The 26,816-nt window shown below is 70.2% G+C and overlaps 1 protein-coding gene across 3 annotated transcripts in view; it reads left to right on the top strand.

Moving 5' to 3' along the window:
- The first annotated feature begins 216 nt into the window (after nt 1–216).
- ADGRB1 (adhesion G protein-coupled receptor B1) overlaps nt 217–26,816 on the top strand; it is a 49,683-nt gene continuing 23,083 nt past the window's right edge. For 2 of the 3 annotated variants that reach the window (XM_054708426.1, XM_054708425.1), the window contains exons 1-17: nt 217–967; nt 9,810–9,971; nt 10,674–10,784; nt 11,057–11,221; nt 11,385–11,553; nt 11,595–11,599; nt 11,800–11,964; nt 13,399–13,563; nt 13,977–14,078; nt 14,690–14,796; nt 14,948–15,142; nt 16,052–16,120; nt 16,773–16,881; nt 18,713–18,856; nt 19,154–19,229; nt 20,901–21,003; nt 21,937–21,980. In XM_054708426.1, the coding sequence (XP_054564401.1) occupies nt 217–967; nt 9,810–9,971; nt 10,674–10,784; nt 11,057–11,221; nt 11,385–11,553; nt 11,595–11,599; nt 11,800–11,964; nt 13,399–13,563; nt 13,977–14,078; nt 14,690–14,796; nt 14,948–15,142; nt 16,052–16,120; nt 16,773–16,881; nt 18,713–18,856; nt 19,154–19,229; nt 20,901–21,003; nt 21,937–21,980 (2,642 nt within the window). The remainder of the gene's footprint in view (nt 968–9,809; nt 9,972–10,673; nt 10,785–11,056; nt 11,222–11,384; nt 11,554–11,594; nt 11,600–11,799; nt 11,965–13,398; nt 13,564–13,976; nt 14,079–14,689; nt 14,797–14,947; nt 15,143–16,051; nt 16,121–16,772; nt 16,882–18,712; nt 18,857–19,153; nt 19,230–20,900; nt 21,004–21,936; nt 21,981–26,816) is intronic. The other variant, XM_054708424.1, reaches the window with a different exon arrangement.

Raw genomic sequence — 26,816 nt, 5'->3', positions numbered from 1 at the left:
CCAGGGGGGGCCCCACCAACCCCATCCTGCTCCTTCTCTTCCAGGTGCTGCCGGCGGCCACAGCGGGCACGGGCCCTGGGTCACCCGCGGGCCCCTCCTCCTGCCCCCGGCCCCGGCCCCCAGCCCGGTCTGCTCGCTGCCGGACCCTGGCATGTCCAGGCCTGGCCCGCGCCTGCCTGCCCAGCCCGCGGAACCCCGGCGGCCCCGCGAGCTAGGATGAGGGGCCAGGCCGCCCCGAGCCCGCGCTGGGTCCTCTGCCCGCTGCTGCCGCTGCTGCTGCTGCTGCTGGGGCGCCAGGCGGGGGCCGCCATGGGGGCCGCCGCGGGGCCCGGGGCCGAGCCGTGCGCCACGCTGGTGCAGGGCAAGTTCTTCGGGTACTTCTCCGCGGCCGCCGTGTTCCCCGCCAACGCCTCCCGCTGCTCCTGGACCCTGCGCAACCCCGACCCGCGGCGCTACACGCTCTACGTGAAGGTGGCCAAGGCGCCCGCGCCCTGCCGGGGCCCCGGCCGCGTGCGCACCTACCAGTTCGACTCCTTCCTGGAGTCCACGCGCACGTACCTGGGCGTGGAGAGCTTCGACGAGGTGGTGCGGCTGTGCGACCCCGCGGCGCCCCTGGCCTTCCTGCAGGCCGGCAAGCAGTTCCTGCAGATGCGGCGGGACGGGGCGCCCGGGGCCCCCGAGGACGACTTCTCCGTGGAGTACCTGGTGGTGGGCAACCGCAGCCCCAGCCGGGCCGCCTGCCAGATGCTGTGCCGCTGGCTGGACGCCTGCCTGGCCGGCAGCCGCAGCTCGCACCCCTGCGGCATCATGCAGACCCCCTGCGCCTGCCTGGGCGGGGGCGCCCCCGACCCGGCCTCCGGCCCCCCGGGGCCCCGCGGCGACGTCTGCCTGCGGGACGGAGCGGCCGGAGGCCCCGAGAACTGCCTGACCAGCCTGACCCAGGACCGGGGCCCGGAGGGCGCCCCAGGTGAGTGAGAGGACCGGGCGGCTCTCGGGAGGGCGGGAGCGAGGGAGGGATGGCCGGGTCGGTGTCGAGTTTCCACTTCTGGCCAGGAGGGCCCTTCCGTTTCGAAGGCAGGACCGCCTGGGGGGCCGCTGGGACGTGGGCTGTGGGGAGTGTGGCCGGGGTGAGACCGGAGGAGCGAGCTGTGTCAATCACATCCATGCGGTCAGTTCCTGAGCGCCGGGGTGACCCAGGCTCCGGGTCAGGCACGAAAGGGGTCTCTTGGGCCAGGGGCCAGGTTCAAGGTTCTGGGAGAGGCGCTGGCGAACGGGGGGGCGGGGCCCTGCAGCCCAGAGCAGGCAGAGGCGGGGCCTGAGGCGGCCGGGCGGTGAGAGCCTGTGGGAGAGGTGCCGGGGGTGATGGGAAGCGGGTGGGCTGGCAGGCGGCGGGCAGGAGGCGGAGCCCCCCCTCAGGACCCCCCGGGTTTCCTGGGAGTATCTCCCAGGCGGGGGCAGCGGCTGGGACGGGGAGGGCGGGCACAGCTTGTCTCAGACTGTCGGGTCCGAGACGCCAGGCAGGCAGCGGACACGGTGCCGGGCGCCGGGGCCAGGCCGGCTGGGGGGCCACGCTGGCGGGGGCATTGTCAGCGCTCTAGCCCCTCCTGAGCACCGAGGCTGATGCACTGCTTCTCAGAATAACGTCTTTAACGGCATAAAATGCCAGGGGGCCCGGCCGGCCTGGCTCAGGGGTTGAGTGACCTCTGAACCAGGAGGTCATGGTTCAATTCTCGGTCAGGGCACATGCCCGGGTTTCAGGCTCCATCCCCAGTGTGGGGTGTGCAGGAGGCAGCCGATCCATGATTCTCTCTCATCATGGATGTTTCTGTCTCTCCCTGCCTCTTCCTTCCTCTCTGAAATTCTATATAATAAAAGGCTAATATGCAAATTGACTGAAGGGTGGAACGACCGGTCGCTATGACACACACTGACCACCAGGGGCAGACGCTCAATGCAGGAGCTGCCCCCTGGTGGTCAGTGCGCTCCCACAGGGGGAGCCACGCTCAGCCACTAGCCGGGCTCACGGCTGGTGAGCGCAGCGGCCTGCCTCCGTGGCAGCACTAAGGATGTCCCCTCAAGGACATCCTGCAAAAGGACGCAGGCCGGGCTGAGGGACCCACCCCCCCCCCCCCCCAGTGCACGAATGTCGTGCACCGACCGCTAGTCAACAATAATAAAAACGGCACGGGCAGTACCTAGGCCCCGGTTATGCGGGGCCCCCCGCTCTGTTTATGCCCCCAGACCCCGGGTCCCGATGAGACGCCTCCCTGAGCTGTGAAGGTGGCTGGGGAGGAGTGGAGAGAAGGGGAGAGGCAGGCAGAGCCCCCCGGGGGGCGGGGGGTGTCCAGGAACCCAGCAGAAAATGCCCCTTCAAATGGGGGGACAGGTCAGTGGCCTCATGCAGCTCCCGGCGGGGGCGGGGTGGGGGTGAAGGCTGGGAGGGCTGATCTCGGGCTGGGCAAGGTGAAGGTCACTGTGGCCTTGGCTTGGACAGCGGCTGCGGAGCAGGGACGCGGAGGGGGGCTCGTTCGGGGCGGGCGGGGGATGGGATGGTCAGCGTGCTTGGCCACTCCCTGCGGCCACCTGCCCCAGCCTGGGTTTCTCCCCCGCAAAGTGGTGGCTGCCCTGCGGGGTGCTGTTCCAGCGAAGACCACGGCCCAGGGCCAGGCCCGCAGGGCACCCCGTACGCAGGGCTGGGCCGGGCTGCTGGGCAGCGGCCGTGCGTGCGGGGAAGTGCTCGGCGCTGCTCGGAGCCGCGTGGTGTCGGAGGAGAAGGTGGAGGCGAGGAAGGTGGAGGCCGGCAGGCGTGATCCACGCGTGAGGACCCGAGCGGGAGCCTGTGAGCTGGGGGAGCCAGAGCTCCGCCCCTCGCTGGGCACCCCCTCTGTGCCCTGAGGCAGCAGCTGGGGTGCCGTGGGGAGGCCCCGGCTGGGGTTCACTTGTTATCTTGAGAACAAAGGGGTTCCTGGAGGCGCCGAGCAGGAGAGTGACAGGCGCGGACGCTGCTCAGGCTGCAGGCGCACAGGGTGTCCAGGCCCAGAGCAGGGAGTCCGGGGGGCGGGGCCCCCGCAGACACCCAGAGGGGCCTGACGCTGGCCTGCTGGGGGCCCAGCAGCCTCTGGACTGGGGGGGTCGGGCCTGGGGGGGGGGCGCTGGTGGATTTGCTGATGCACAGGATGTGGGTGGGGAGGAAGGAGGGGCCAGACCACTGCTGACATCAGCGAGGTGGGAGGCACTGGGTGGGGAGGAAGATCCGGAGGTCAGAGTGGACCCGAGTGTGAGAGGCCCTGGGTCGGCCAGGCAGTATCCTGCAAGCAGGTGCTCTGGGGCCTGGAGGCCCCGCCAGGACCAGGTTGGGTCACGCCCCAGCCTGGCCTGCACACGCTGGGCCTCCCCAAGCCCCTCCACCCAGCCAGCCATCAGCGCCTTCACCCGCAGGCCCCTCGCCGTGACCTGGAAGGACTCTGGTTGTGTGAGGAGTGGCGCGAACGCGTTTCTGACGAGAGCGACGTCAGCGCCGGACCCTCCATGCCTAGAGGCCCGCGGCAGAGACGGGACCCGGGTGTGGGAGGGGGTTAGCAGGCGGCGCCCCGTGAAAGTTCCAAGAGGGAATGGCTGGTGGCGGTGCCCGGAGGGGGGAGGGGCAGGCATGTGTGGGTACATGTGTGTCCCTGCATCCATGTGTGTGCCTGTGTGTGTATGGGGGTGGGGTGGCATGTGGACCAGAGAGGTCCAGCCGTCACTCAGGAGACACACAGCGGAGCCGGGCAGGCGCCAGATCTGCCAGCAGAGCCCTGTGCCCGGGAGCTTCGCCCCCCAATGGCCAGGGGAGGCGGGGGGGAAAGGGGGAGGCCGGGGGAGGGGGAGGCCGGGGGAGGGGGAGGCCGGGGGAGGGGGAGGCCGGGGGAGGCGCGTCCTTCATCTCCTCCCCGAGAAGGCTGTGCGCAGCCGCGGCGGAGGGAGCAGGCGGCCCAGGCCAGCCGTGGCCCACTTTCCCCCTCCCCCCCGCCGGGCCTGTCCACGCGCCACATGGCCACGGCACGCGTCTGCCTCACTCGGCCTGTTCCTTGGGCCACAGCAACTGTCCCTCTCCGTCCGGCCGCCCTCTGAGGCGGCTCCCCCAGCGTCTGTCCGTGTGTCCCTCGTCCCTCCGTCTCTCTGTGTTCTTCCGCCTCTGGTGTGACGGGGCCATTTCTCTCAGGGGTCGTTTTTAAATATTCATGTTTTAATTAAAGAATTTTATTGCAGAAGCGACATGGAAGATAATGAAAACGCAGCGTCTTGGGGGCTGGGAGTGTGGGTCTGTGCGTGTCCCTGTCCCTGTGCGTGTCCCTGTCCCTGTGCGTGTCCCTGTCCTGTGTGCGTGTCCCTGTCCCTGTGCGTGTCCCTGTCCCTGTGCGTGTCCCTGTCCCTGTGCGTGTCCCTGTCCTGTGTGCGTGTCCCTGTCCCTGTGCGTGTCCCTGTCCCTGTGCGTGTCCCTGTCCCTGTGTGCGTGTCCCTGTCCCTGTGCGTGTCCCTGTCCCTGTCCCTGTGTGCGTGTCCCTGTCCCTGTGCGTGTCCCTGTCCCTGTGCGTGTCCCTGTCCTGTGTGCGTGTCCCTGTCCCTGTGCGTGTCCCTGTCCCTGTGCGTGTCCCTGTCCTGTGTGCGTGTCCCTGTCCCTGTCCCTGTCCCTGTGCGTGTCCCTGTCCCTGTGTGTGTCCCTGTCCCTGTGCGTGTCCCTGTCCTGTGTGCGTGTCCCTGTCCCTGTGCGTGTCCCTGTCCCTGTGTGTGTCCCTGTCCCTGTGCATGTCCCTGTCCTGTGTGTGTGTCCCTGTCCCTGTGCGTGTCCCTGTGCGTGTCCCTGTCCTGTGTGCGTGTCCCTGTCCCTGTGCGTGTCCCTGTCCCTGTGCATGTCCCTGTCCCTGTGCGTGTCCCTGTCCTGTGTGCGTGTCCCTGTCCGTGTGTGCGTCCCGTGTGCCAGCCGGGTGGGGAGGGGCTGAGCTGGGGGCTGAGTGTGTGAGACGCCGGGGCAGGTGGGTGGAGGGCTGGGACGGAGATGCTGGGCTGAGACCAAGACCCACCAGGACTCCCAGCCCGAGGGAGGGGACTCCAGCCTGTCACCACCTGGTGGGTGGCCTCTGCCATGACCCCATGACCCCATGACCCCCCACAGGACTTAGATCTCGTCACAGCCCCAGAGCCCACGCGTCCCTCGTGAAGCGCGTCGGAGCTGCCCTGGGACCTGCAGGGTGCGGAGAGGCCGGGCGCAGAGTGGGGGGCGGGGGGCCAGATGTCACTGAGTGTTGGGGGGCACAGGAAGCCCGAGGGGGTGGGGAGGCCCGAGGGGTCCCTGCGGGGCTCAGGCCTGACCATCGCGGCCAGGGCGCTGCACGCACGCGGACCGAGTGAGAAAACGCGGGGACAGGCGGCCGTCTCGCTGGCGACGAGGCCTCTCCAGACACGGAGCAGCTCCCCGTGGGGCTGCCGTGCCCAGAACGATGGGAGGAGGCTGTGCAGCAAGGCCCACGGCGAGGGACTGGCCGGTCACCCAGGGCGCGGGCGGAGCCGGGCGGACTGGCCGCGGGCTCCCAACGGGACCACTCTCAGGGCAGAGCGGCTGGGAGGAGCCTCGGGGCGGCTCGGCAGGCCTCAGTCTCTCTCTCTTTTTCTTTTTTTTGGATGTATTAGTGGCCCCTTTTTTTCTGAGAAATATTCTATTTTGTTGTTGCTGTTAATCCTCGCCCGGGGATATTTTCCCACTGGTTTTCAGAAAGAGTGTAAGAGAGGGGAGAGACGAGAGAGAGACAAGGATGTGAGGGAGACACGCCCCCTGGTTGCCTCCTGAACACGCCCCAACCAGGGCTGCGGTTTGAACCTGCAACAGGCACGTGCCCTTGACCGGAATCGAACCCAGGACCCTTCAGACCACAGGCGGACGCTCTGTCCACTGAGCCACACAGACCAGGGCCTCCGTTTCTGTCTGTGAGATGGGCCCGGCAGGCCTGCTCCGGGGGCTGGGAGGAGCTGTCCGGGGCACCTCACCTGGAGGGGGCCTGGCGGGGGGCTGGCTCTCGGCCTCGTCCTGAGGCCCCGCGGCACCTGCCGCAGCTGGGTGGGCGCTCTCCAGGCGGCCCTGAGAGTGGGCGTCCTTGAAAACCCCAGGAAGGGCATCCAAGCCGGCCCTCAGGTCCGCAGGGTGTGGAGAGACTGGGCATAGAGTGTGTGTGTGTTGGGGGGAGGGGTCCAGGTGTCCCTGGGCCTGTTCGGGGGGCACCGGGACAATGCAAGGCAATGTCTGTGGGGGGCAGGGGCTGTGGACTAGGAGGGCGGGTTGAGGAATTTCAGGGAGCTGTTCTATCCCCTGAGGCCCCATTGACACATCCCTGCAGGAGGCTCAGAGGAGGAACCTGGGTGCCCTGGGACAGGCCCTACACTGGTGGGGGCTGGGCGGGGTCCTCAGGGGAACCGGGCCAGGTGGGCGGGGTGAGTGGGCAGGTGCTGCGCCACCTGCTGGCCTGGGGCGCCCTCTGCTGGAGGAGACGGGAAGTGCACCGTCCTCCTCCTCCAAAGGGGGACCCCCCACGCACCTGGAAGGCCCAGCAGCGGGAGGGCCTCCCCCAGCGCCCCGCCTCCAGCCAACTTGGGGTGTGGGGACGGGAGGTCACAGCCTCTGGGCTGGGGTGCCAGGGTGGGAAGAGGGCCCGGAACCCCTCTCCGTGCGCCTTCCCTCCTGGGTGGCCAGGCTGCTCCGAGGCCATTAATTGGTTCCATTCATCCGTAATGAGATGGAAATGAGCTTCCAGACAGAGGGGCATTGAGCCGGGGAAGAAGGCTGCCTCTCTCTGGGCATGGGAGGGCCGCCCAGCCTCGCCCCTCCTCCGCGGCCCCAGAGCCCCCCCCCCCCCCCCCCCGGTCAGGAGCACCTTGGCCGCCCAGCCTCGCCGCGATCACCCCTGTCCTGGACGCACATTTATCAGTGTCAGCTCTGTGGGGACACACATTAAAAGTAAAAACGCCAACAGAAATAGCAGCTCCATTTCCTGAGTGTCCGTTAGAGGCAGGAGTGTGGCCAGGGCCGGGCGTCAGCATGTGCTGGGATCGGGGCTCAGCCTGTGCGGGGATTGGGGCTCAGCCTGTGAGGGGATCGGGGCTCAGCCTGTGCTGGGATCGGGGCTCAGCCTGTGCTGGGATCGGGGCTCAGCCTGTGAGGGGATTGGGGCTCAGCCTGTGCTGGGATCGGGGCTCAGCCTGTGAGGGGATCAGGGCTCAGCCTGTGCGGGGATCGGGGCTCAGCCTGTGCGGGGATCGGGGCTCAGCCTGTGAGGGGATCGGGGCTCAGCCTGTGAGGGGATCAGGGCTCAGCCTGTGCTGGGATCGGGGCTCAGCCTGTGCTGGGATCGGGGCTCAGCCTGTGAGGGGATCGGGGCTCAGCCTGTGAGGGGATCGGGGCTCAGCCTGTGAGGGGATCGGGGCTCAGCCTGTGAGGGGATCGGGGCTCAGCCTGTGCTGGGATCGGGGCTCAGCCTGTGCTGGGATCGGGGCTCAGCCTGTGAGGGGATCGGGGCTCAGCCTGTGAGGGGATGGGGCTCAGCCTGTGAGGGGATGAGGAAGCCCATGCCCGGGGTCAGAGACAGTGTAGGATGAGGGTCCAGGCTGTGTGGGGTCAAGGGGACTCAGCCTGCAGCCGGCGTCCGGGTCAGCATGGGACCGGGTCGGGGCAGGCCTGGGGGGTGGTCTATCCTCGGAGCCCATGGCCACCCCCTCCTCCCTTCCCCCACATCCTGCCACCTGGGTCACCACGGTAACCAGCCCGAAGTGGTGGGTGTTTTGGCAGCTGAGGCCTAACCTGAGTCTATCCTGAAAGACGTGCTCTGCAGCAGTTGCCATGGGAACCGAGTGGCATCCTCTGATTAGCCGCCTTGGACACTCTCTCCCTCCCACGGCTGGTTCCACGTCACGCAGGCTTCCGTGTGGGGGCTGGGCCGGGGAGGCGGGGGGTGACCAGCGGGAGGTGCCAGCCTGAACCACCGCCAGGCCTGTGTCCCTGGACCCCGGCCCTCTCTGCCCCTCCGTCTCGGGGTCACCGGCCAGGGTGGCAGGGCAGGGGCCACTGCCAAGGCCTGGAGCGCCCGGCTGGGGCCTGTGGCCGGTCGCAGCGGGGCAGCCTTCGTCTGGGGGACGCCGCCGAGCGTGCGGAGTCTGGCTGTGGGTTCCAGGCCTGCTCCCCTCCTGTCGGCCGGTTGGGTACCTGGGGCTCCCTCCCTCTGCGCCGGACACGCGGCTGTGGTTCTGGGCGTAGCCCCCGAGTGGGGGCACGAGAAGCGGGCGGCCTCGGCCGTCAGCGCCCTGCGCGGGCACGTGGGCATGCGGAGGCGAGCGGGGCCTGGTCTGCTCGCCCCGTGGGGTGCTCCCGCCGTAACTGCGGGGTAAGGCCAAGCGGCATTTCTGAGGTGGACTCCAGGCTGGTGCTGCTGACGGCCCTCGGTGCCAGCTCCTAGGACCCCCCCTCTTAGAGCCCTAGTTTCCTCTGCGGCGAATGGGGTGAAAGCTGCCTCCTAGGGTGCACGGGACTTAGGTTCCTGGGTGCTGAGGTGCCTGGCACAGAGCAGGGCCCTGGAGGCGGAGGGGCCCTGCCAGGATGCCCGGGAGAGCTGGCCCTGGGAGCAGCCTCCCTGGGAGGGTGCGGGCCGGGCCCACAGCCTGGTGCGACCCTGCTCAGGCGCCTCCTCGCTGGGGGCACGGCCCCCCTTCACGGGGCTGCCACAGGAGCAGAGGCCTTCCTGCAGGAACACGATGGGGAGGAGGGCATCACCCCCAGGCCCAGGAAGGGGCTCAGAGCCAGGCCGCTCCGCCCCCCCGTGGCCCTGGCAAGCCCTCCCTGGGCCTCACCACACCTGGAGCCTCGTGTGACTGCGTGTGAGCGAGGGACCGAGCGGGGGCCATGCCCACCCACCAGGGGCAGCCGCCAAGGTCCCAGCCCCTCCTGCCTGTCATGTCTGAGTGCATCAGCCGCCCACCTGCCGTGTCCCTCCTGGCTGGGCGCAGAGGACGGGAATGGGTGCTGTGTGCCCTCGCAGAGTTTGCCCTGCCTCTCTGCCCACATTGGGGAGGTCCCTCCCAGCCAGGCCTTGTTCCCTTGCGCCTGGCTCCCCCTGCTGGCCAGCTCGGGGAACAGGCTCGGGAGCGAGGAGGAGGGGCTGGGCCCGAGTGGCCCTCCACTGACCGGATCCGGGCTGGCCGGAGCCACTGGGACACGAAATTTGCTGCAAATCAAAGCTGATTCTCTGGGGCCCTCTCTGACCCCAGGGACGGCGCCCACACCCGTCCTTCGCAGCCCTTCACACCCTCCTGCGTCAGTCCCGGGGAGCAGCGCCCCGCTGTCCTCCGATGAGGGCATGAGCAGGGCAGGATGGCCCGGGGGGCGGGGCACCACGTGAACCTGTTCTTTTTTTAAAATATATATTTTATTGATGATGTCAGAGAGGAAGGGAGAGGGAGAGAGATGGAAACATCAGTGATGAGAGAGAGTCATGGATTGGTGCCTCCCGCACGCCCCCTCCTGGGGATGGAGCCTGAAACCTGGGCCTGGGCCCTGAGCGGGAGTCACACCGTGACCTCCTGGTTCGGAGGTCGACCCTCAACCACTGAGCCAGGCGGGTTGGCATGAACCTGGACTTTAGGCCCTTATTCTCGGGGCCTCCCTCCCCCCTGACATCCCGCACTCCTAGGTGACCCTCCACACCCGGCCTCCCACGGGTGGGCCCTCCCTGCCTGGGAGACCCCAGGAGGCCCTCCCTGAACACGTGACCCCTGCGCTCCGGTCCCCGCAGGCGGCTGGAAGCTGTGGTCCCTGTGGGGCGAGTGCACGCGGGACTGCGGGGGCGGCCTGCAGACACGGACGCGCACCTGCCTGCCGTCGCCCGGCCTGGGGGGCAGCGGCTGCGAGGGGGTCCTGGAGGAGGGCCGGCTGTGCAACCGCAAGGCCTGCGGGGGTGAGTGCGGGAGGGCGGCCCGGGGCGCGGGGTGGGCGGGGCCTTGGGTGGGGTCGGGCCGCTAAGGGGCGGGGCCTGTTCGGGTGGGCGGGGCCTGGGGCGAGGGCGGGGCCACAGGGACGGGGCCTGGCCGAGGAGAGAGAAGGGCTGGGTAGGTAGATGCGACTGGGGCGGGCTTTCTTCTCTCCTGTGGGTGGGGGTTTGGGGGTGCTGCCTCCCTCCGCCACCCAGCCCCACCTGCCCCCCCAGCTCCCCCTGCCCCCCCTGCCCCAGCTCCATCCCACCTCCAGAACATCACGGCCCGTCTAATAACTCTCTAACGGCCTCATCCATATTTTACTTCCATAAAATTAAACCAAGTTCTAATGAGACTGCCACTCTCCCGGCTGGTTTTTGCTTGAAAAGAGGGTCTCATCTCAGAAGCCTGGGGAGATTCCTGGGATGTGGGGGGCGGGGTCAAGGCCACAGGAAGCAGAGGGGCTGGTGGGGTGCTGAGCCGGGCTCTGGAGGAAGAGAGGGAGGGAGGGGCGGGGAGCAGGGGGGTGGGACCCACAGGAATGGGCCCCGCAGGGGTCGGCGCCAGGCCCGGGGCCCTGTCCCAGGGTGCCCAGCTGTCGGGGGGCGGGGGGCGGGCGGCACCGGCCCGGGTGGCGCTGTCCAGGGTCCTGCGTGCCCGGACGCTCACCGCAGCCCGCCCCGCAGCGGCCGCGCGCACCAGCTCCCGGAGCCAGTCGCTGCGCTCCACGGACGCCCGGCGGCGCGACGAGCTGGGGGACGAGCTGCAGCAGTTCGGGTTCTCGGCCCCGCACACGGGTGAGCTGCGGGGCGTGAGGACGGAGTGGGAGGATGGGTCTTGGCACAAACACCTGCGTCCAAAACTGCGGCCCCTGGTCCGGGCACCGGCCCAGCCCACGGGCTGTGGGGGACGCAGGTCCTGGGGTCAGGCCCGCAGCAGACACCTCGGGCTAAAGGCCTCGCGCCCCACCGGCTGCTGCGGTGCGGGGGGGGGGGGCAGGGTCCCCCTGAGGGTCTGGCCGCAGTCGGCCGAGGCAGGCAGCCCGTGATGCGGTGCGTCTGGCCCGCAGGTGACCCCGCGGCCGAGGAGTGGTCCCCGTGGAGCGTGTGCTCCAGCACGTGCGGGGAGGGCTGGCAGACCCGCACGCGCTTCTGCGTGTCCTCCTCCTACAGCACGCAGTGCAGCGGGCCCCTGCGCGAGCAGCGCCTGTGCAACAACTCGGCCGTGTGTCCAGGTGGGGCGCGAGGGGCGGGGCATCGGGCCGGTGGTTGGGGCGGTCGGGATCCGGGACGGGTGGGGTGGGGAGGGGAGGTGGTCGTCAGGGGCGGCGGGCGGCGTGGGCAGCAGCGCCAGTGGCCGCGGGCTCAGCCCCCCCCCCCCCCCCCCGTTGTCCGCAGTGCACGGCGCCTGGGACGAGTGGTCACCCTGGAGCCTCTGCTCCAGCACCTGCGGCCGGGGCTTCCGGGACCGCACGCGCACCTGCAGGCCCCCCCAGTTCGGAGGCAACCCCTGTGAGGGCCCCGAGAAGCAAACCAAGTTCTGCAACATCGCCCTGTGCCCTGGTAGGTGAGAGGGAGGCCGCGGGGGCACCTGGGGAGGGCGGGGAGGGCCCGTGGGTCGCCGGCCAGCCCCAGGGCCCAGGCTGGAGGTTGGAGACCTGGCATGAGGGTGGCCTTCGGGGTGTTCGCGCCCATGTCCCAGGCTGCAAGGTGCGGGGGGAGGGGGGCCCCGGGCGTTCACACCGGGTCCCGGCTGGGCTGGGCCCCGGTGTTCACGCGGCTCCCTCCCCCCCTCCCTCCCCGGGCCGGGCAGTGGACGGAAACTGGAACGAGTGGTCCAGCTGGAGCGCCTGCTCCGCCAGCTGCGCGCAGGGCCGGCAGCAGCGCACGCGGGAGTGCAACGGGCCCTCGTACGGGGGCGCCGAGTGCCAGGGCCACTGGGTGGAGAGCAGAGACTGCTTCCTGCAGCAGTGCCCAGGTCAGCGCCCGAGGGGCCGTGGGGCGCGGGCAGGGAGGGGGCTGAGGCCGTGGGGCTGACCCGGCCTGGCATGTGGTCACGGGGCCTGGGGGGCGGGAAGGGGGGAGGGGGGCCACGGCAGGAGGGGCACCTGTTTTTCTGTGTTGAGCTGAGCTCTGGTTTCTCCTCCCGGTCTCCATGTTCTTTCTCCGCATGGCTTCCTGCTCCACCGCCTGCGTCCCCACGGCTCTGCGTGTCCGGCCTTCCCGTGTCCTGTCCGTGTTGTCCGGCTCTCCCGTGTCCTGTCCGTGTTGTCTGACTCTCCCGTGTCCTGTCCGTGTTGTCTGACTCTCCCGTGTCCTGTCCGTGTTGTCCGATTCTCCCGTGTCCTGTCCGTGTTGTCTGACTCTCCCGTGTCCTGTCCGTGTTGTCTGACTCTCCCGTGTCCTGTCCGTGTTGTCCGACTCTCCCGTGTCCTGTCCGTGTTGTCCGATTCTCCCATGTCCTGTCCGTGTTGTCTGACTCTCCCGTGTCCTGTCCGTGTTGTCTGACTCTCCCGTGTCCTGTCCGTGTTGTCTGACTCTCCCGTGTCCTGTCCGTGTTGTCCGATTCTCCCATGTCCTGTCCATGTTGTCTGACTCTCCCATGTCCTGTCCGTGTTGTCTGACTCTCCCATGTCCTGTCCGTGTTGTCTGACTCTCCCGTGTCCTGTCCGTGTTGTCCGGCCCTCCCGTGTCCTGTCCGTGTTGTCCGACCCTCCCGTGTCCTGTCCGTGTTGTCCGGCTCTCCCGTGTCCTGTCCATGTTGTCTGACTCTCCCGTGTCCTGTCCGTGTTGTCCGGCTCTCCCATGTCCTGTCCGTGTTGTCCGGCTCTCCCGTGTCCTGTCCGTGTTGTCTGACTCTCCCATGTCCTGTCCGTGTTGTCCGGCTCTCCCGTGTCCTCTCTGTGTTGTCCGGCCCTCCCGTATCCTGTCCGTGTTGTCCGGCCCTCCCGTGTCCTGTCCGTGTTGTCCGGCCCTCCCGTGTCCTGTCCGTGTTGTCTGACTCTCCTGTGTCCTATCCGTGTTGTCCGGCCCTCCCGTGTCCTGTCCGTGTTGTCTGACTCTCCCGTGTCCTGTCCGTGTTGTCCGGCTCTCCCATGTCCTGTCCGTGTTGTCTGACTCTCCCGTGTCCTGTCCGTGTTGTCCGGCTCTCCCGTGTCCTGTCCGTGTTGTCTGACTCTCCCGTGTCCTGTCCGTGTTGTCCGGCCCTCCCGTGTCCTGTCCGTGTTGTCCGGCCCTCCCGTGTCCTGTCCGTGTTGTCCGGCCCTCCCGTGTCCTGTCCGTGTTGTCCGGCCCTCCCGTGTCCTGTCCGTGTTGTCCGGCCCTCCCTGCGTCCCTGTCTCCCTGGCCCTGTGTCTCTGGCCGCCGTGACTCCTGGACCTGCGGCACGTCGCCTCCACCCGGCTGCCCGCAGTGGACGGGAGGTGGCAGGCCTGGGCCTCGTGGGGCGGCTGCAGCGTCACCTGCGGGGGCGGCACGCAGCGGCGGGAGCGCGTCTGCTCGGGGCCCTTCTTCGGGGGAGCCGCCTGCCAGGGCCCGCAGGACGAGCACCGGCAATGCAGCGCCCAGCGGTGCCCGGGTGCGTCCCCCGCCACCCCCGCTGGGCTCCAGGGGGCACCCCGGGTGGCCGGGGGGGGCCTGGGGCTGAACTGGCCGGGGACCCCCTCGTCCTTGTTGGTTTGTTCTTTTTCTTAAATATATTTTTATTGATGTCAGAGAGGAAGGGAGAGGGAGGGAGAGAGAAACAGCCACCATGAGAGAGAATCCCTGATCGGCTGCCTCCTGCACGCCCCACACTGGGGATGGAGCCGCACCCCGGGCCTGTGCCCTGGCCGGGAATTGAACCGTGACCTCCTGGGTCATAGGTCGACGCTCAACCCCTGAGCCCCTCGGCCAGGGCACTCCCCCTTGTGAGGGTGGCTGTCCTGGAGGGGTCTGACCCCTGACCTGCCACCAGCACTCAGCTCCCTGCTGTCCCCTCCCCCTTGGCAGAGCCCCACGAGATCTGTGATGAGGACAACTTTGCCGCCATGATCTGGAAGGAGACCCCGGCGGGAGAGGCGGCCGCCGTCCGGTGCCCCCGGAACGCCACGGGTGAGGGCGACCAGGGCGGTGTGTGGGCTCCGTCCTCACGGGCGGTGCGTGGGCAGGGCGGTGGCCCTGACGCCTGGCCAGGACGTTGGCAGCTCCATGTCCCTGTCGCCCCGAGGCTCCGTGCCTGGCGGGGCTGTGCCGGGCGGCTGTGCCCGCCCCCCTGGCCGATGCCTGGCAGCAGGCGCTGGGCCACAGGTGCGCCGTGTGTAAGGCTGCCGCTACCTGAGGCCAAACAGCCCCGCTCCCAGTCCCGCCCGTGTGGAGCTGGGCCGTGGGCCGAGCTGCGGCTCTCCCCGGCTCTGGGTTGGGGGGACCACGGGGGAGGCCCTGGGATGAACCTGAGACCCCGACTGGGCTGCGGGCTCTGCCCCGGGCAGGTGGGGCCCTGAGGGCTTGTCTCCCACTGGTCCTGGCGGCAGCCGCTCAGGGATGTTGGGGATGAGAGAAAACGGGGTGGCTGCCCCCACCCGGGGCCGGCTCTGCTCTCGGAGAGTCCCTGCTTCGGGGCCGAGGGTCCCGTCAGAGGGGCAGGGGCCTGGGAGCTGTGGGCGGGAGCCTGCCCGGAGCCGGGCATCCAGCCGAGAGGCAGCGCTGACCCACCGCCTCCCCAGGCCTCATCCTGCGACGCTGTGAGCTGGACGAGGAGGGCATCGCCTACTGGGAGCCCCCCACCTACACCCGCTGCGTCTCCATCGACTACCGCAACATCCAGATGATGGTAGGGCTGCCCGGCCCCGCACCCCTCTGCCGCGTCCTCAGGCGCAACCTCTGTCCCCGGTGGCACCCCTGTGGACACACCCCTGGGAGGGCCTGGGCGCCGGCCCGCCGTGTCCTGCGGAATCGTGGGCCCAACCCTCTCCTCTCCCCAGACCCGGGAGCACCTGGCGAAGGCGCAGCGAGGGCTGCCCGGGGAGGGCGTGTCCGAGGTCATCCAGACGCTGGTGGAGATCTCCCAGGACGGGGCCAGCTACAGCGGGGACCTGCTCTCCGCCATCGACGTCCTGAGGAACATGACCGAGATCTTCCGGAGGGCCTACTACAGCCCCACGCCCGGCGACGTGCAGGTGCCGGGGCCGGGGAGGGCACCTGCGGAAGGTCACACGGAGCCCGACCCTGGTCACACGCTGACCCCTGACCCTGGTCACACTCAGCCCTGACCCTGGTCACACCCTGACCCCTGACCCTGGTCACACTCAGCCCTGACCCTGGTCACACGCTGACCCCTGACCCTGGTCACACTCAGCCCTGACCCTGGTCACAGGCTGACCCTGACCCTGGTCACACTCAGCCCTGACCCTGGTCACACTCTGACCCTGACCCTGGTCACACTCAGCCCTGACCCTGGTCACAGGCTGAGCCCTGACCCTGGTCACACCCTGAGCCCTGACCCTGGTCACACTCTGAGCCCTGACCCTGGGCACACTCTGACCCTGACCCTGGTCACATGCTGAGCCCTGACCCTGGTCACTCTCTGAGCCCTGACCCTGGTCACTCTCTGAGCCCTGACCCTGGTCACACTCTGAGCCCTGACCCTGGTCACACCCTGAGCCCTGACCCTGGTCACACGCTGACCCCTGACCCTGGTCACACCCTGACCCCTGACCCTGGTCACAAGCTGACCCTGACCCTGGTCACACGCTGACCCCTGACCCTGGTCACAGGCTGAGCCCTGACCCTGGTCACACGCTGACCCCTGACCCTGGTCACACCCTGAGCCCTGACCCTGGTCACACCCTGAGCCCTGACCCTGGTCACACTCTGAGCCCTGACCCTGGTCACACTCTGAGCCCTGACCCTGGTCACACGCTGACCCCTGACCCTGGTCACACGCTGACCCCTGACCCTGGTCACACGCTGACCCCTGACCCTGGTCACACCCTGAGCCCTGACCCTGGTCACACCCTGAGCCCTGACCCTGGTCACAGGCCCGGCGCTGACCCTGCTGCCTGTCCTCACTCTTCCTCCTCGTCCAGAACTTCGTCCAGATCATCAGCAACCTGCTGGCGGAGGAGAACCGGGACAAGTGGGAGGAGGCGCAGCTGGTGAGGGCGCGGGTCAGAGCCGCAGGTCGGCCAGGCAGCGGGCGGCTCCCGAGCCGAGCTGGCCCAGCGCCGACGCTGGGTTCTCACCCCGTCGGCCTCCCCGTCGTGTGGCTTGGAGGAAGTCGCTTAACCTTCTGAGCCGAGCCTCGTTTCCCCATCTGTCAGGACAGTAGCTCACCTCGGGGGGCTCTGTGAGGACGGGGCGGGGGGGGGGCGGGCAGGGGCGGTGTTGGCCGCATGTGCTCCTTGGGGTGACCAGGACGCGGCGGCTCTTTCTCAACTGGAAAGAGAGGTCACCCCCTCCCTCCCAGGCTGACCTGCCCCCGGGCAGCACCCAGTGGGGACGGCAGGAGCCAGGGACCCGCTGTCCTCCCAGCCTGGCCCTGGCCACGGGGTCGGGGCACAGCAGCCCCCGGGCCCAGTGTCCTCGTCTGTGAAGTGCGACGGGCACTCAAAGGTCCCGACCCGCTCCCCAAGTCAGGTCCGGAGCCTGCGGGCTGAGGGGCCGGTGGGAGGAGGTGGGAGGAGGTGGAGGAGCAGGTGGGTCCCCGGCCGGAGTGTGGGGCCTCGACGACCCCCGTGTAGCTCTGGTGGTTGGCGCTCTCGTGGGCTGCTCCCCGTCTCTGAGGCTCTCTGCCCCCCCCCCCCCCAGATGGGCCCCAACGCCAGGGAGCTGTTCCGGCTGGTGGAGGACTTCGTGGACGTCATCGGCTTCCGCATGAAGGACTTGCGGGACGCGTACCAGGTGACAGACAACCTGGGTAAGCCCCGCCCCCCGCTGAGCCCCACGCCCCCGCTGAGCCCCGGGCTCGGCCTTCCTGCCTCAGTTTCCTCCTCTGTGTACATGGCAGGCCAGACCCCCGCCAGGCAGCGTCTCAGGTCAGTTCTGTGCACAGACCTGACACGATGCGGGTGGGGGCGGGGTGGGCGTCTCAGACCCGGACAGCGTCCTGGAGACCTTGTGTCCTGGGACACGCCCCGGCCCCCGCCCACGGCCCCCAGGGCCGGCCCGCTCTTGCCGGTCGCCAGGCCCTGTCTGCTGGGCTGGCCTTGGGGATGGGAGGGCAGGACTGTGCGGCCGCCCCTCTGCCCTCCACGCCCAGCGGCCGCTCAGGGGGCCGGCCCACCTGCCCCGGCGTTGAGGGATGCGGGGATGCGGAGCCGGAACGGGCTGGGGCCCGGGCGTGAGGCCTACGCTGACCACATCCCACATGCGTCGCCGGGGCGACATTTGTCACAGCCGCCCCCACTCTCTCTGCACACCCCTCCTGCACCCCACCCCCCCACACACCCCGCACTTTCCTTCTGCGACACCCCCACCCCGGCCCTGTCGTCTCCTTACTGTCCTGGGGGGCAGGGTTCGTCCCTGTCCCTTTCTCGGAGCCACAGTGGAGGGGGAGCTGGGCTCCAGCATCGGGGGCAGCGAAGTGGACCCCAGTGGCCCGTGGGACCCGCCAGCCGGGGAGCGTGGAGGGACAGTGCACACGGGAGGGACCCGCCAGCCGGGGAGCGTGGAGGGACTGTGCACACGGGAGGGACCCGCCAGCCGGGGAGCGTGGAGGGACAGTGCACACGGGAGGGACTGGGTCAGCCGGGGAGCGTGGAGGGACAGTGCACACGGGAGGGACTGGGTCAGCCGGGGAGCGTGGAGGGACAGTGCACACGGGAGGGACCAGGCCAGCCGGGGAGCGTGGAGGGACTGTGCACACAGGAGGGACCCGCCAGCCGGGGAGCGTGGAGGGACTGTGCACATGGGAGGGACCCGCCAGCCGGGGAGCGTGGAGGGACAGTGCACACGGGAGGGACCCGCCAGCCGGGGAGCGTGGAGGGACAGTGCACACGGGAGGGACTGGGTCAGCCGGGGAGCGTGGAGGGACAGTGCACACGGGAGGGACCCCCAGCCGGGGAGCGTGGAGGGACAGTGCACACGGGAGGGACCCGCCAGCCGGGGAGCGTGGAGGGACAGTGCACACGGGAGGGACCCCCCAGCCGGGGAGCGTGGAGGGACAGTGCACACGGGAGGGACCCCCCAGCCGGGGAGCGTGGAGGGACTGTGCACACGGGAGGGACCCGCCAGCCCGGGGAGCGTGGAGGGACTGTGCACACGGGAGGGACCCCCCAGCCGGGGAGCGTGGAGGGACTGTGCACACGGGAGGGACCCCCCAGCCGGGGAGCGTGGAGGGACTGTGCACACGGGAGGGACCCCCCAGCCGGGGAGCGTGGAGGGACAGTGCACACGGGAGGGACCCGCCAGCCGGGGAGCGTGGAGGGACAGTGCACACGGGAGGGACCTGGGGCCAGGGCTTCGGTGGAGGCCAGGAAGGGCCCGGCCCCAGGCCCTGCAGGAAGATGGCGCCAGGAGGGAGCCTGGCTGGGTGGCCCCCGGGTCCCAGGCCCCCCTGAGCCGTGAGCACCCCACGTGATGGCCCTGAACCCCCAGGCTCGCTTCCCAGTTCCTCAGCGACAAGGCTCCTCGTCGCGTAACTGCTCTCTGTCTGTCTGTCTGTTCTCTGTCTGTTGTCTGTTCTCTGTCTGTCTGTTCCTCTGTCTGTCCGTCCATCCGTCCGTCCGTCCCGGCCGGTGCCGCCGCAGTGCTCAGCATCCACAAGCTGCCAGCCAGCGCGGCCACGGACATCAGCTTCCCCATGAAGGGCTGGCGGGTCCCCGGCGACGGGGCCAAGGTGCCCGAGGACAGGGTCACCGTGTCCAGGAGCGTCTTCTCCACGGGGCTGCCCGGTGAGGCCCGTGGCGCAGGGGCCCTCCGGGGAGACGCGGGCCCCAGTGTCTGCGGGGCCGGCCCCGGGAAGGGGCTCTGGGGCCGGGCTCACGGCCTCCGCTGCCTCCAGGGGGCGTTCCTGCCCCCCCCCTCCTGCGACGAGGAGGCGGGGCCAGGGCTTCCCCTGACGTCACGCGGCAGGCGGCCCGGGTGCCCCCAGAAGAGCACTGCCCTGCCCGTCCCAGCTCCCGGGGCCCCCCGGCTCGGGGTCCAGGCTGGGGGCCGTCGGGCGGAGGGTGACGGCACCTCTCTTCCAGAGGCCGACGACTCCTCCGTGTTTGTGGTGGGCACCGTGCTGTACCGGAACCTGGGCAGCTTCCTGGCCCTTCAGAGGTGGGCACGGCACCTGGGGGGGGGCAGCCTGGAGGGGGAGGGGAGGCAGCGGCACGGGCACCTGGGGGGGGGCAGCCTGGAGGGGGAGGGGAGGCAGCGGCACGGCACCTGGGGGGGGGCAGCCTGGAGGGGGAGGGGAGGCAGGGGCACGGCACCTGGGGGGGGGCAGCCTGGAGGAGGAGGGGAGGCAGGGGCACGGGCACCTGGGGGGTGTGGGGGGCAGCCTGGAGGGGGAGGGGAGGCAGGGGCACGGGCACCTGGGGGGGGGCAGCCTGGAGGGGGAGGGGAGGCAGGGGCACGGGCACCTGGGGGGGGCAGCCTGGAGGAGGAGGGGAGGCAGCGGCACGGGCACCTGGGGGGTGGGGGGGGCAGCCTGGAGGGGGAGGGGAGGCAGGGGCACGGGCACCTGGGGGGTGGGGGGGGCAGCCTGGAGGGGGAGGGGAGGCAGGGGCACGGGCACCTGGGGGGTGGGGGGGGGGCAGCCTGGAGGGGGAGGGGAGGCAGCGGCACGGCACCTGGGGGGGGGCAGCCTGGAGGGGGAGGGGAGGCAGCGGCACGGGCACCTGGGGTGTGGGGGGGGCAGCCTGGAGGGGGAGGGGAGGCAGGGGCACGGGCACCTGGGGGGTGGGGGGGGCAGCCTGGAGGAGGAGGGGAGGCAGCGGCACGGGCACCTGGGGGGTGGGGGGGGCAGCCTGGAGGGGGAGGGGAGGCAGGGGCACGGGCACCTGGGGGGTGGGGGGGGCAGCCTGGAGGGGGAGGGGAGGCAGGGGCACGGGCACCTGGGGGGTGGGGGGGGGCAGCCTGGAGGGGGAGGGGAGGCAGGGGCACGGGCACCTGGGGGGTGGGGGGGGGCAGCCTGGAGGGGGAGGGGAGGCAGGGGCACGGGCACCTGGGGGGTGGGGGGGGCAGCCTGGAGGGGGGAGGGGAGGCAGGGGCACGGGCACCTGGGGGGTGGGGGGGGCAGCCTGGAGGGGGAGGGGAGGCAGGGGCACGGGCACCTGGGGGGTGGGGGGGGCAGCCTGGAGGGGGAGGGGAGGCAGGGGCACGGGCACCTGGGGGGTGGGGGGGGCAGCCTGGAGGGGGAGGGGAGGCAGGGGCACGGGCACCTGGGGGGTGGGGGGGGCAGCCTGGAGGGGGAGGGGAGGCAGCGGCACGGCACCTGGGGGGGGGCAGCCTGGAGGGGGAGGGGAGGCAGCGGCACGGGCACCTGGGGGGGGGGGCGGCCTGGAGGGGGAGGGGAGGCAGCGGCACGGGCACCTGGGGGGGGGGGCAGCCTGGAGGGGGAGGCGAGGCAGCGGCACGGGCACCTGGGGGGGGGCAGCCTGGAGGGGGAGGGGAGGCAGCGGCACGGGCACCTGGGGGGTGGGGGGGGCAGCCTGGAGGGGGAGGGGAGGCAGCGGCACGGGCACCTGGGGGGTGGGGGGGGGCAGCCTGGAGGAGGAGGGGAGGCAGCGGCACGGGCACCTGGGGGGGGGGCAGCCTGGAGGGGGAGGGGAGGCAGCGGCACGGGCACCTGGGGGGGGGGCAGCCTGGAGGGGGAGGGGAGGCAGCGGCACGGGCACCTGGGGTGGGGGGGGGCAGCCTGGAGGGGGAGGGGAGGCAGCGGCACGGGCACCGGTGGGCACTCGGGAAAGGGGCTCCCAGACCCCTGACGCGGCCGTGACTCCCCAGGAACACGACCGTCCTGAACTCCAAGGTCATCTCCGTGACGGTGAAGCCGCCCCCCCGCTCCCTGCTCACCCCCTTGGAGATCGAGTTCGCCCACATGTACAACGTGAGTGCCCCCCTGCGTGTCTGCCCTGTGTGTGGCGTGGGGGGGCCTGGGGGCTCCCCTCAGCCTTGGAGGAGCTGCTTGCATCCCCGAGTGGCGAGTGGGGAAACGGAGCTCGAGAGCGGCTGTGACCTGCTCAGGGTCACACAGCAGGGTGGCGTGGGAGCCGGACGCTAACCGCCTCGACCCCTGAGCCCCAGCACGGCAGCCCGGCTCCTGTCCGCCTGGCGGCTCCTGGGGGAGGGGGGGACACAGCCATCCCATCGCGAGACCAGTGCGGCCGGCCGCAGGCCCGCCATGCCCTCCCCTTGGGGTCCTCTGTCAGGCCAGGCCGAGAGGCCCCGGAGCCCCAGGATCACCCAGCCAGGACGGCAGCGCCAGGCCTCGAACCCGGGCCAGCGGAGTGGGAGGAACCTGCCCTGCTCTCCCCCGCTGGGTGGCCCCGGGCGAGTGGCTCAGCCTCCGTGCCGTGGCTCCCGCCCTGTCACGTGGGAGCGGCAGGGCTGGGTGAGGACCAGGTCATTCCCGTCGGTGTTTAGAGCGGCTGCCCCCCCGGACGCCGAGCCCCCGCCGTGGGCACCCCTGTCACCCGGCCGGCACGCGGACCCTCGCCCGCTTCCCCCTCAGGGCTCCCCGGGGGCTCCGTTGCTCCTGTGCCCTTGGCGGGCCGGCCCGGGGAGCACCCAGACGCGGCTCCGGCCACTGCTGCTCGGCCAGGAGCTGCCCACGGCCACACGGAGGGGGGGGAGGCCAGGCTCTTCCCCGCTCTGGCCTCCGCTTCCTCCTCCTCACGCACCTGTTCCCTGGAGGGACCGTGGGGCAGAGCGCCTGGCCCACCTGTGGGCGGGTCGGCCGCGATCCTGGGCGGCGACCCGGCGGGGGGGGGGGGCTCGGGAGGGGCCGGCAGGTGGCCCTGACGCCTCCCCCTCCCTCCAGGGCACCACCAACCAGACCTGCATCCTGTGGGACGAGACGGACGTGTAAGTGCTGGGGGGGGAGCCTCGGCCGGTGGGTTTGGGGAGCTGACCCAGCGCGGCCAGGGGTGCAGTTCCTTGTCGGGCCACGTCCCCCGTCCACCCGGGTCTGGCCTGAGGCAGCATGGCGCCCACCCCGCCGCCTCCCACCCTCCCAGGGACGTCCAGCCGGGGCCAGGTGACCGGCCTGGCCTCCGCCAGCAGGGGGCAGACACGGGCGGCTGGAGGGAGGGGGTCGGGGAGCGGGGTGACCAGGTGGGAGGCAGCGGTGAGGGCTCCGGGGGTCACGGGCCCAGGTCCGCGTCCTGCACCTGCCGATGCCGCCCGTGCCGGGGGCTGCGGCGCATGAGAACAGCCAGGCGCCCGCTCCAGGCCCGGCTGGGCTGTGACGTGGGGTCTCAGGGCTCCGCGTGGGCACCCCACAGCGGGGGGGGGGACCTCATTTAGCCACAAGGACGTTTGTGCAAAGGGCCCGTGAGAAGCAGCGCCCAGAGGGGTGGAGGGTCAGGACTGGGGAGGCGGGACAGGAGGGGTTTGGCGCTGGACCCGAAGGACCAGGTGGGCCTGGGGGGCTGGGCTGCATGGGGCGGTGTGCTCGGTGGGAGCGGGGAGTCGTCACCGCCAGCCCGGCTCAGCCCTGCCACCGGCCCGCAGGCCTCCCTGTGCGCCCTCCCAGGCCTCGGGCGGGGTGCCCTGCTGGGCCCCGGGCTGGGGTACAGGCACCAAGTCCCCTCGTGCTCTGGGCAGCGAGTGGCGCGTGTGTCCTGGGGGTGAGGGAAGGCGCCCGGAGCAGCTGGCAGAGGAGGACAGAGGCCGAGGCAGAGCCTGAGCAGAAGCCGGGGCGCAGGCGGGGGGGGGGGGGGGGGTGGACTCTGTGCCTGCGGCTCTGGGAGTTGTCGGGGGCCAGTAGCCACCCCCTGGCTGCCCGGCTGCCCTTCAGCGGTCACGGCTGCAGGAGGCCTGGCCCTCACCCCTCTCCCCCGTGAGGAGGGCAGCAGGCAGGCGTGTTGGCGGGGGAAGGGGAGTCCTGCAGACAGGATGGACGGGTGGAGGGTGGAGGGTGGAGGGTGGAGGGTGGGTGGTCTGTGCGCTCTCCCAGCCGCAGGCCCCCAGCACTGCCTCCCACAAGGCCCTGCCCCAGGGCCCGTCCTGGTCCCTTTAAGAGCCGAGCCCCATCCTCGGTTTCCGTGGAGAGGGCAGTGAGGGCCCAAGCGCGAGCGAGCGGGCGGAAGGGAGCCTGGCAGCCCCGAGTCGAGTCGCTGCCGGTGGCCCGTTCCCAGTTCCCAGCCCGCCTTCTCCCACGCCAGCCCTTCCCGATGGGGCAGGGGCGGGCCGCGCGGCCCTCACAGAGGCCCCCCAGTGAGCGTGGGGTGCGCTCTGCTCCCCTCTGAGGAGGCCGGGTGGGGGAGGGGCGGGTCTGCCCTGGGCCGGGTCACCCGCCCACCGGAGCCTCTGCCGTCTCTGGGCCCCGTTTTGTCCTGGGGGCTGCGGGCCGGCAGACGCCTGCTGGGGGCCTGCCTTCTCCTGGAGGAGGGAATGGGGTGGGGGGGCGGGGGGGGGGACAGACAGGTCCCGCCCCGGCCACAGGCCGCTGGGCTCAGGCCGGGCCGGCCCCGGTGCCCCTCAGCCCGCCTGGCCCTCTGCCCTCATCTTCTCCGGCCCCAGCCGCACCTGTTGGGGGGCCGCCTGCCCACTCTCCTGCCCCCACCCCTGTGTCTCTGCTTCCTGCCCCCAGCAGGAGGGGAGCCCCTGAGGGCGGGGCCTGGCTCTCGTCCCCCAGAAAGGCCCGTGTGAGGGGTGAAGGGCCTGGCTCTCGTCCCCCAGGAAGGCCCGTGTGAGGGGTGAAGGGCCTGGCTCTCGTCCCCCAGGAAGGCCCGTGTGAGGGGTGAAGGGCCTGGCTCTCGTCCCCCAGGAAGGCCCGTGTGAGGGGTGAAGGGCCTGGCTCTCGTCCCCCAGGAAGGCCCGTGTGAGGGGTGAAGGGCCTGGCGGCGCCCGCGCCGGGGTGGAGCGGGCCTCACCCTCCTCAGCCTCCGTTCCCATGTGAGGGTCCAGCTCCCAGAGCAGAAAGCAGCCACCGGCCCTGACCCCCACCGGCTCCTTTAGAGACGCCGCCCGCCCGGGGCCTGGAAGCGTCCTGGAGGGCAGGGGTGCTGCGGGGGGGGCGTCACGGGACGTCCAGACGGCCTGCGGGCCCCTCCCCTCCCCCCCCGCTCCGAGGCTCGCTGCCCCTGCCCGGTGTGCGGCGGCCCCGCAGGGGGGCCGTGCCTGTGGTGCCGGGAGGAGGGTGACAAGGCCCTGGGTCAGGTGCGGCCTGGTGTGGGGGGGGCTGGGAGTGGCAGAGGCACAGGAGCGACCCCCACGTTGGCAGGAGCAGTGGCTGGGGCCCTTTCTTGGCCGTGGTGCCGAGGCGCCCAGGCGGAGGGGGCACAGTGCCCTGCGGTCACCTGGGTGGCTGGGCATTGGGCGTCGAGGGAGAGGGACATGCTGGGAGGGCGGGCTGGTGGCCAGGGCTGTGCCGGCCTGAGCTCCATCCATCGTGGCCGGGGCTGGGTGAGCCCTGCATGGCGGGCTCTGCCTGAGGTGCCGGGCGTGGCAGTGCCGGGTCAGTGCCCGTTGGATGACCAGCCGGTGTCGTCCTAGCACAGCCGCGGAGTGGTCCTGAGGAGGTGATGGCGGCCATGGGGACGCGGACGATAGGGGAGGTGGGGCCGGGAGCAGGGGGACCAGGAAGGGCAGTGGCAGTGGTGGGGGTGATTGTGCTGACGGGGTGGGATGGCAAGAGCGACGGCGTTGGCAGTGATGGTGGTGGTGGTGGTGGTGGTGGTGGTGATGCGGGTGCAGTGGCAGGGCTGCCGTTGATGATGTGGTTGGTGATGATGGTGGCCTGTGTGGGTGGTGTTGCTGTGATGGCGGCGTTGGCGTGGTGCTCGTGGCAGTGATGGCGGCGATGCGGTGGCGGGGGCAGCGATGACGAATGGATGGTGTTGGTGATGGGGTATGGACAACTGTGCTATAGATGTGGGTGTTGATGTTGGTGATGGTGCTGATGGTACTGATGGTGCTGACGGTCACAGGATGGATGTGTCACTCTGATGATGACAGTGATGCTGTGATGCTCGGGAAACGTGATGGTGGCGATGACAGTGGTGCTGATGGTGATGGTGGTGATGGTGGTGATGGTGGTGATGGTGGTGGTGATGGTGATGATGGTGATGGTGATGGTGATGATGGTGATGGTGGTGGTGGTGGTGATGGTGGTGGTGGTGGTGATGGTGGTGGTGATGGTGATGGTGGTGATGGTGGTGGTGATGGTGGTGATGGTGGTGATGGTAGTGGTGGTGGTGGTGATGATGGTGGTGATGGTGGTGGTGATGGTGGTGGTGGTGGTGATGGTGGTGGTGATGGTGATGGTGGTGGTGGTGATGATGATGGTGGTGATGGTGGTGGTGATGGTGATGGTGGTGGTGATGATGGTGGTGGTGGTGGTGGTGATGGTGGTGATGGTGGTGGTGATGATGGTGGTGGTGGTGGTGATGGTGATGGTGATAGTGGTGATGGTGGTGATGGTGATGGTGGTGGTGATGGTGGTGGTGATGATGGTGATGGTGGTGATGGTGGTGATGATGGTGATGGTGGTGGTGGTGGTGGTGGTGGTGATGGTGGTGATGATGGTGATGATGGTGGTGATGGTGGTAGTGGTGATGGTGATGGTGGTGATGATGATGGTGGTGATGGTGATGGTGATGGTGATGATGGTGGTGGTGGTGACGGTGATGGTGATGATGGTGACAGTGATGATGGTGATGGTGGTGGTGGTGATGGTGGTGGTGATGATGGTGGTGATGGTGGTGGTGATGATGGTGATGGTGATGATGGTGTGATGATGGTGGTGATGATGGTGATGTGGTGGTGATGGTGATGGTGGTGATGATGGTGATGATGGTGGTGATGATGGTGATGGTGATGATGGTGGTGATAGTGGTGGTGATGGTGATGGTGGTGGTGCTGGTGGTGGTGGTGGTGCTGGTGGTGGTGATGGTGATGGTGATGGTGATGATGGTGACGGTGATGGTGGTGAGGGCACTGCTCACGAGGGCAAATGGCACAGGCAGGGTCCTGGCCTGGGCCTCGGAGCTGGGGGATCGGCAGGGGGAGGGGTGTCGGCGGGACCCCTGCCCTCCCAGGCCCATTCCTCCCAGTGGGGCTGGGCAGCCCCGCCCTCTCCAGCAGCCGGTCTGCCGGGCCAGCTCCCGGGGCCTCTGTGGCCCTGCCCAGCCGGGTGGCTGAGGGGGGGAGGAGCTGGGCCCTGGGGAGGGCCCGGTTTCCAGCGGGGGGCAGGCCTGAGGCTGGGCACCCGACTCCGAGTGGCGGCGCCAGGGGCCAGGAGCGAGGAGATGGCATCTCGGACTGTGGAACACGAGAAGCCCTGGGGGCCCTGGTCACGGATGCAAGAACGCTGAGCCAGGCCCGGACACGCCGACTGCAGAGGGGGCACGGGCCTGGGGCAGGGTCTCACCGAGGAGTGGAGGGGTTGGGGGTGCGGGCCTGGGCGTTGGCTTGGGGAGCTCAGTGGAGGGGTTGGGGGTGCGGGCCTGGGCGTTGGCTTGGGGAGCACAGTGAGGCGACCCCTGAGGATGGTGCAGGCCGGGCCGGCCGAGGCGATGGAGCTCCCAGCAGCCCCGCGTGCGCCTGTGGAGACAGCTGCCCACCCCCGTTCTCCCCGGCGGCGGCAGCTGTGCCCGCTCCAGCTTCCTCTGCGAGTGGGAGGACACCTGTGAGTCACTCACACTCCAGTGTGAATTAGCCCATCGCACCCCAGGGGACCCTGACGCGCTTGGCCCA

This window comes from Eptesicus fuscus, chromosome 19 (assembly GCF_027574615.1).
Source record: "Eptesicus fuscus isolate TK198812 chromosome 19, DD_ASM_mEF_20220401, whole genome shotgun sequence".
Classification (NCBI taxonomy): Eukaryota; Metazoa; Chordata; class Mammalia; order Chiroptera; family Vespertilionidae; genus Eptesicus; species Eptesicus fuscus.
This window is presented reverse-complemented; position numbering and strand designations above follow the sequence as displayed.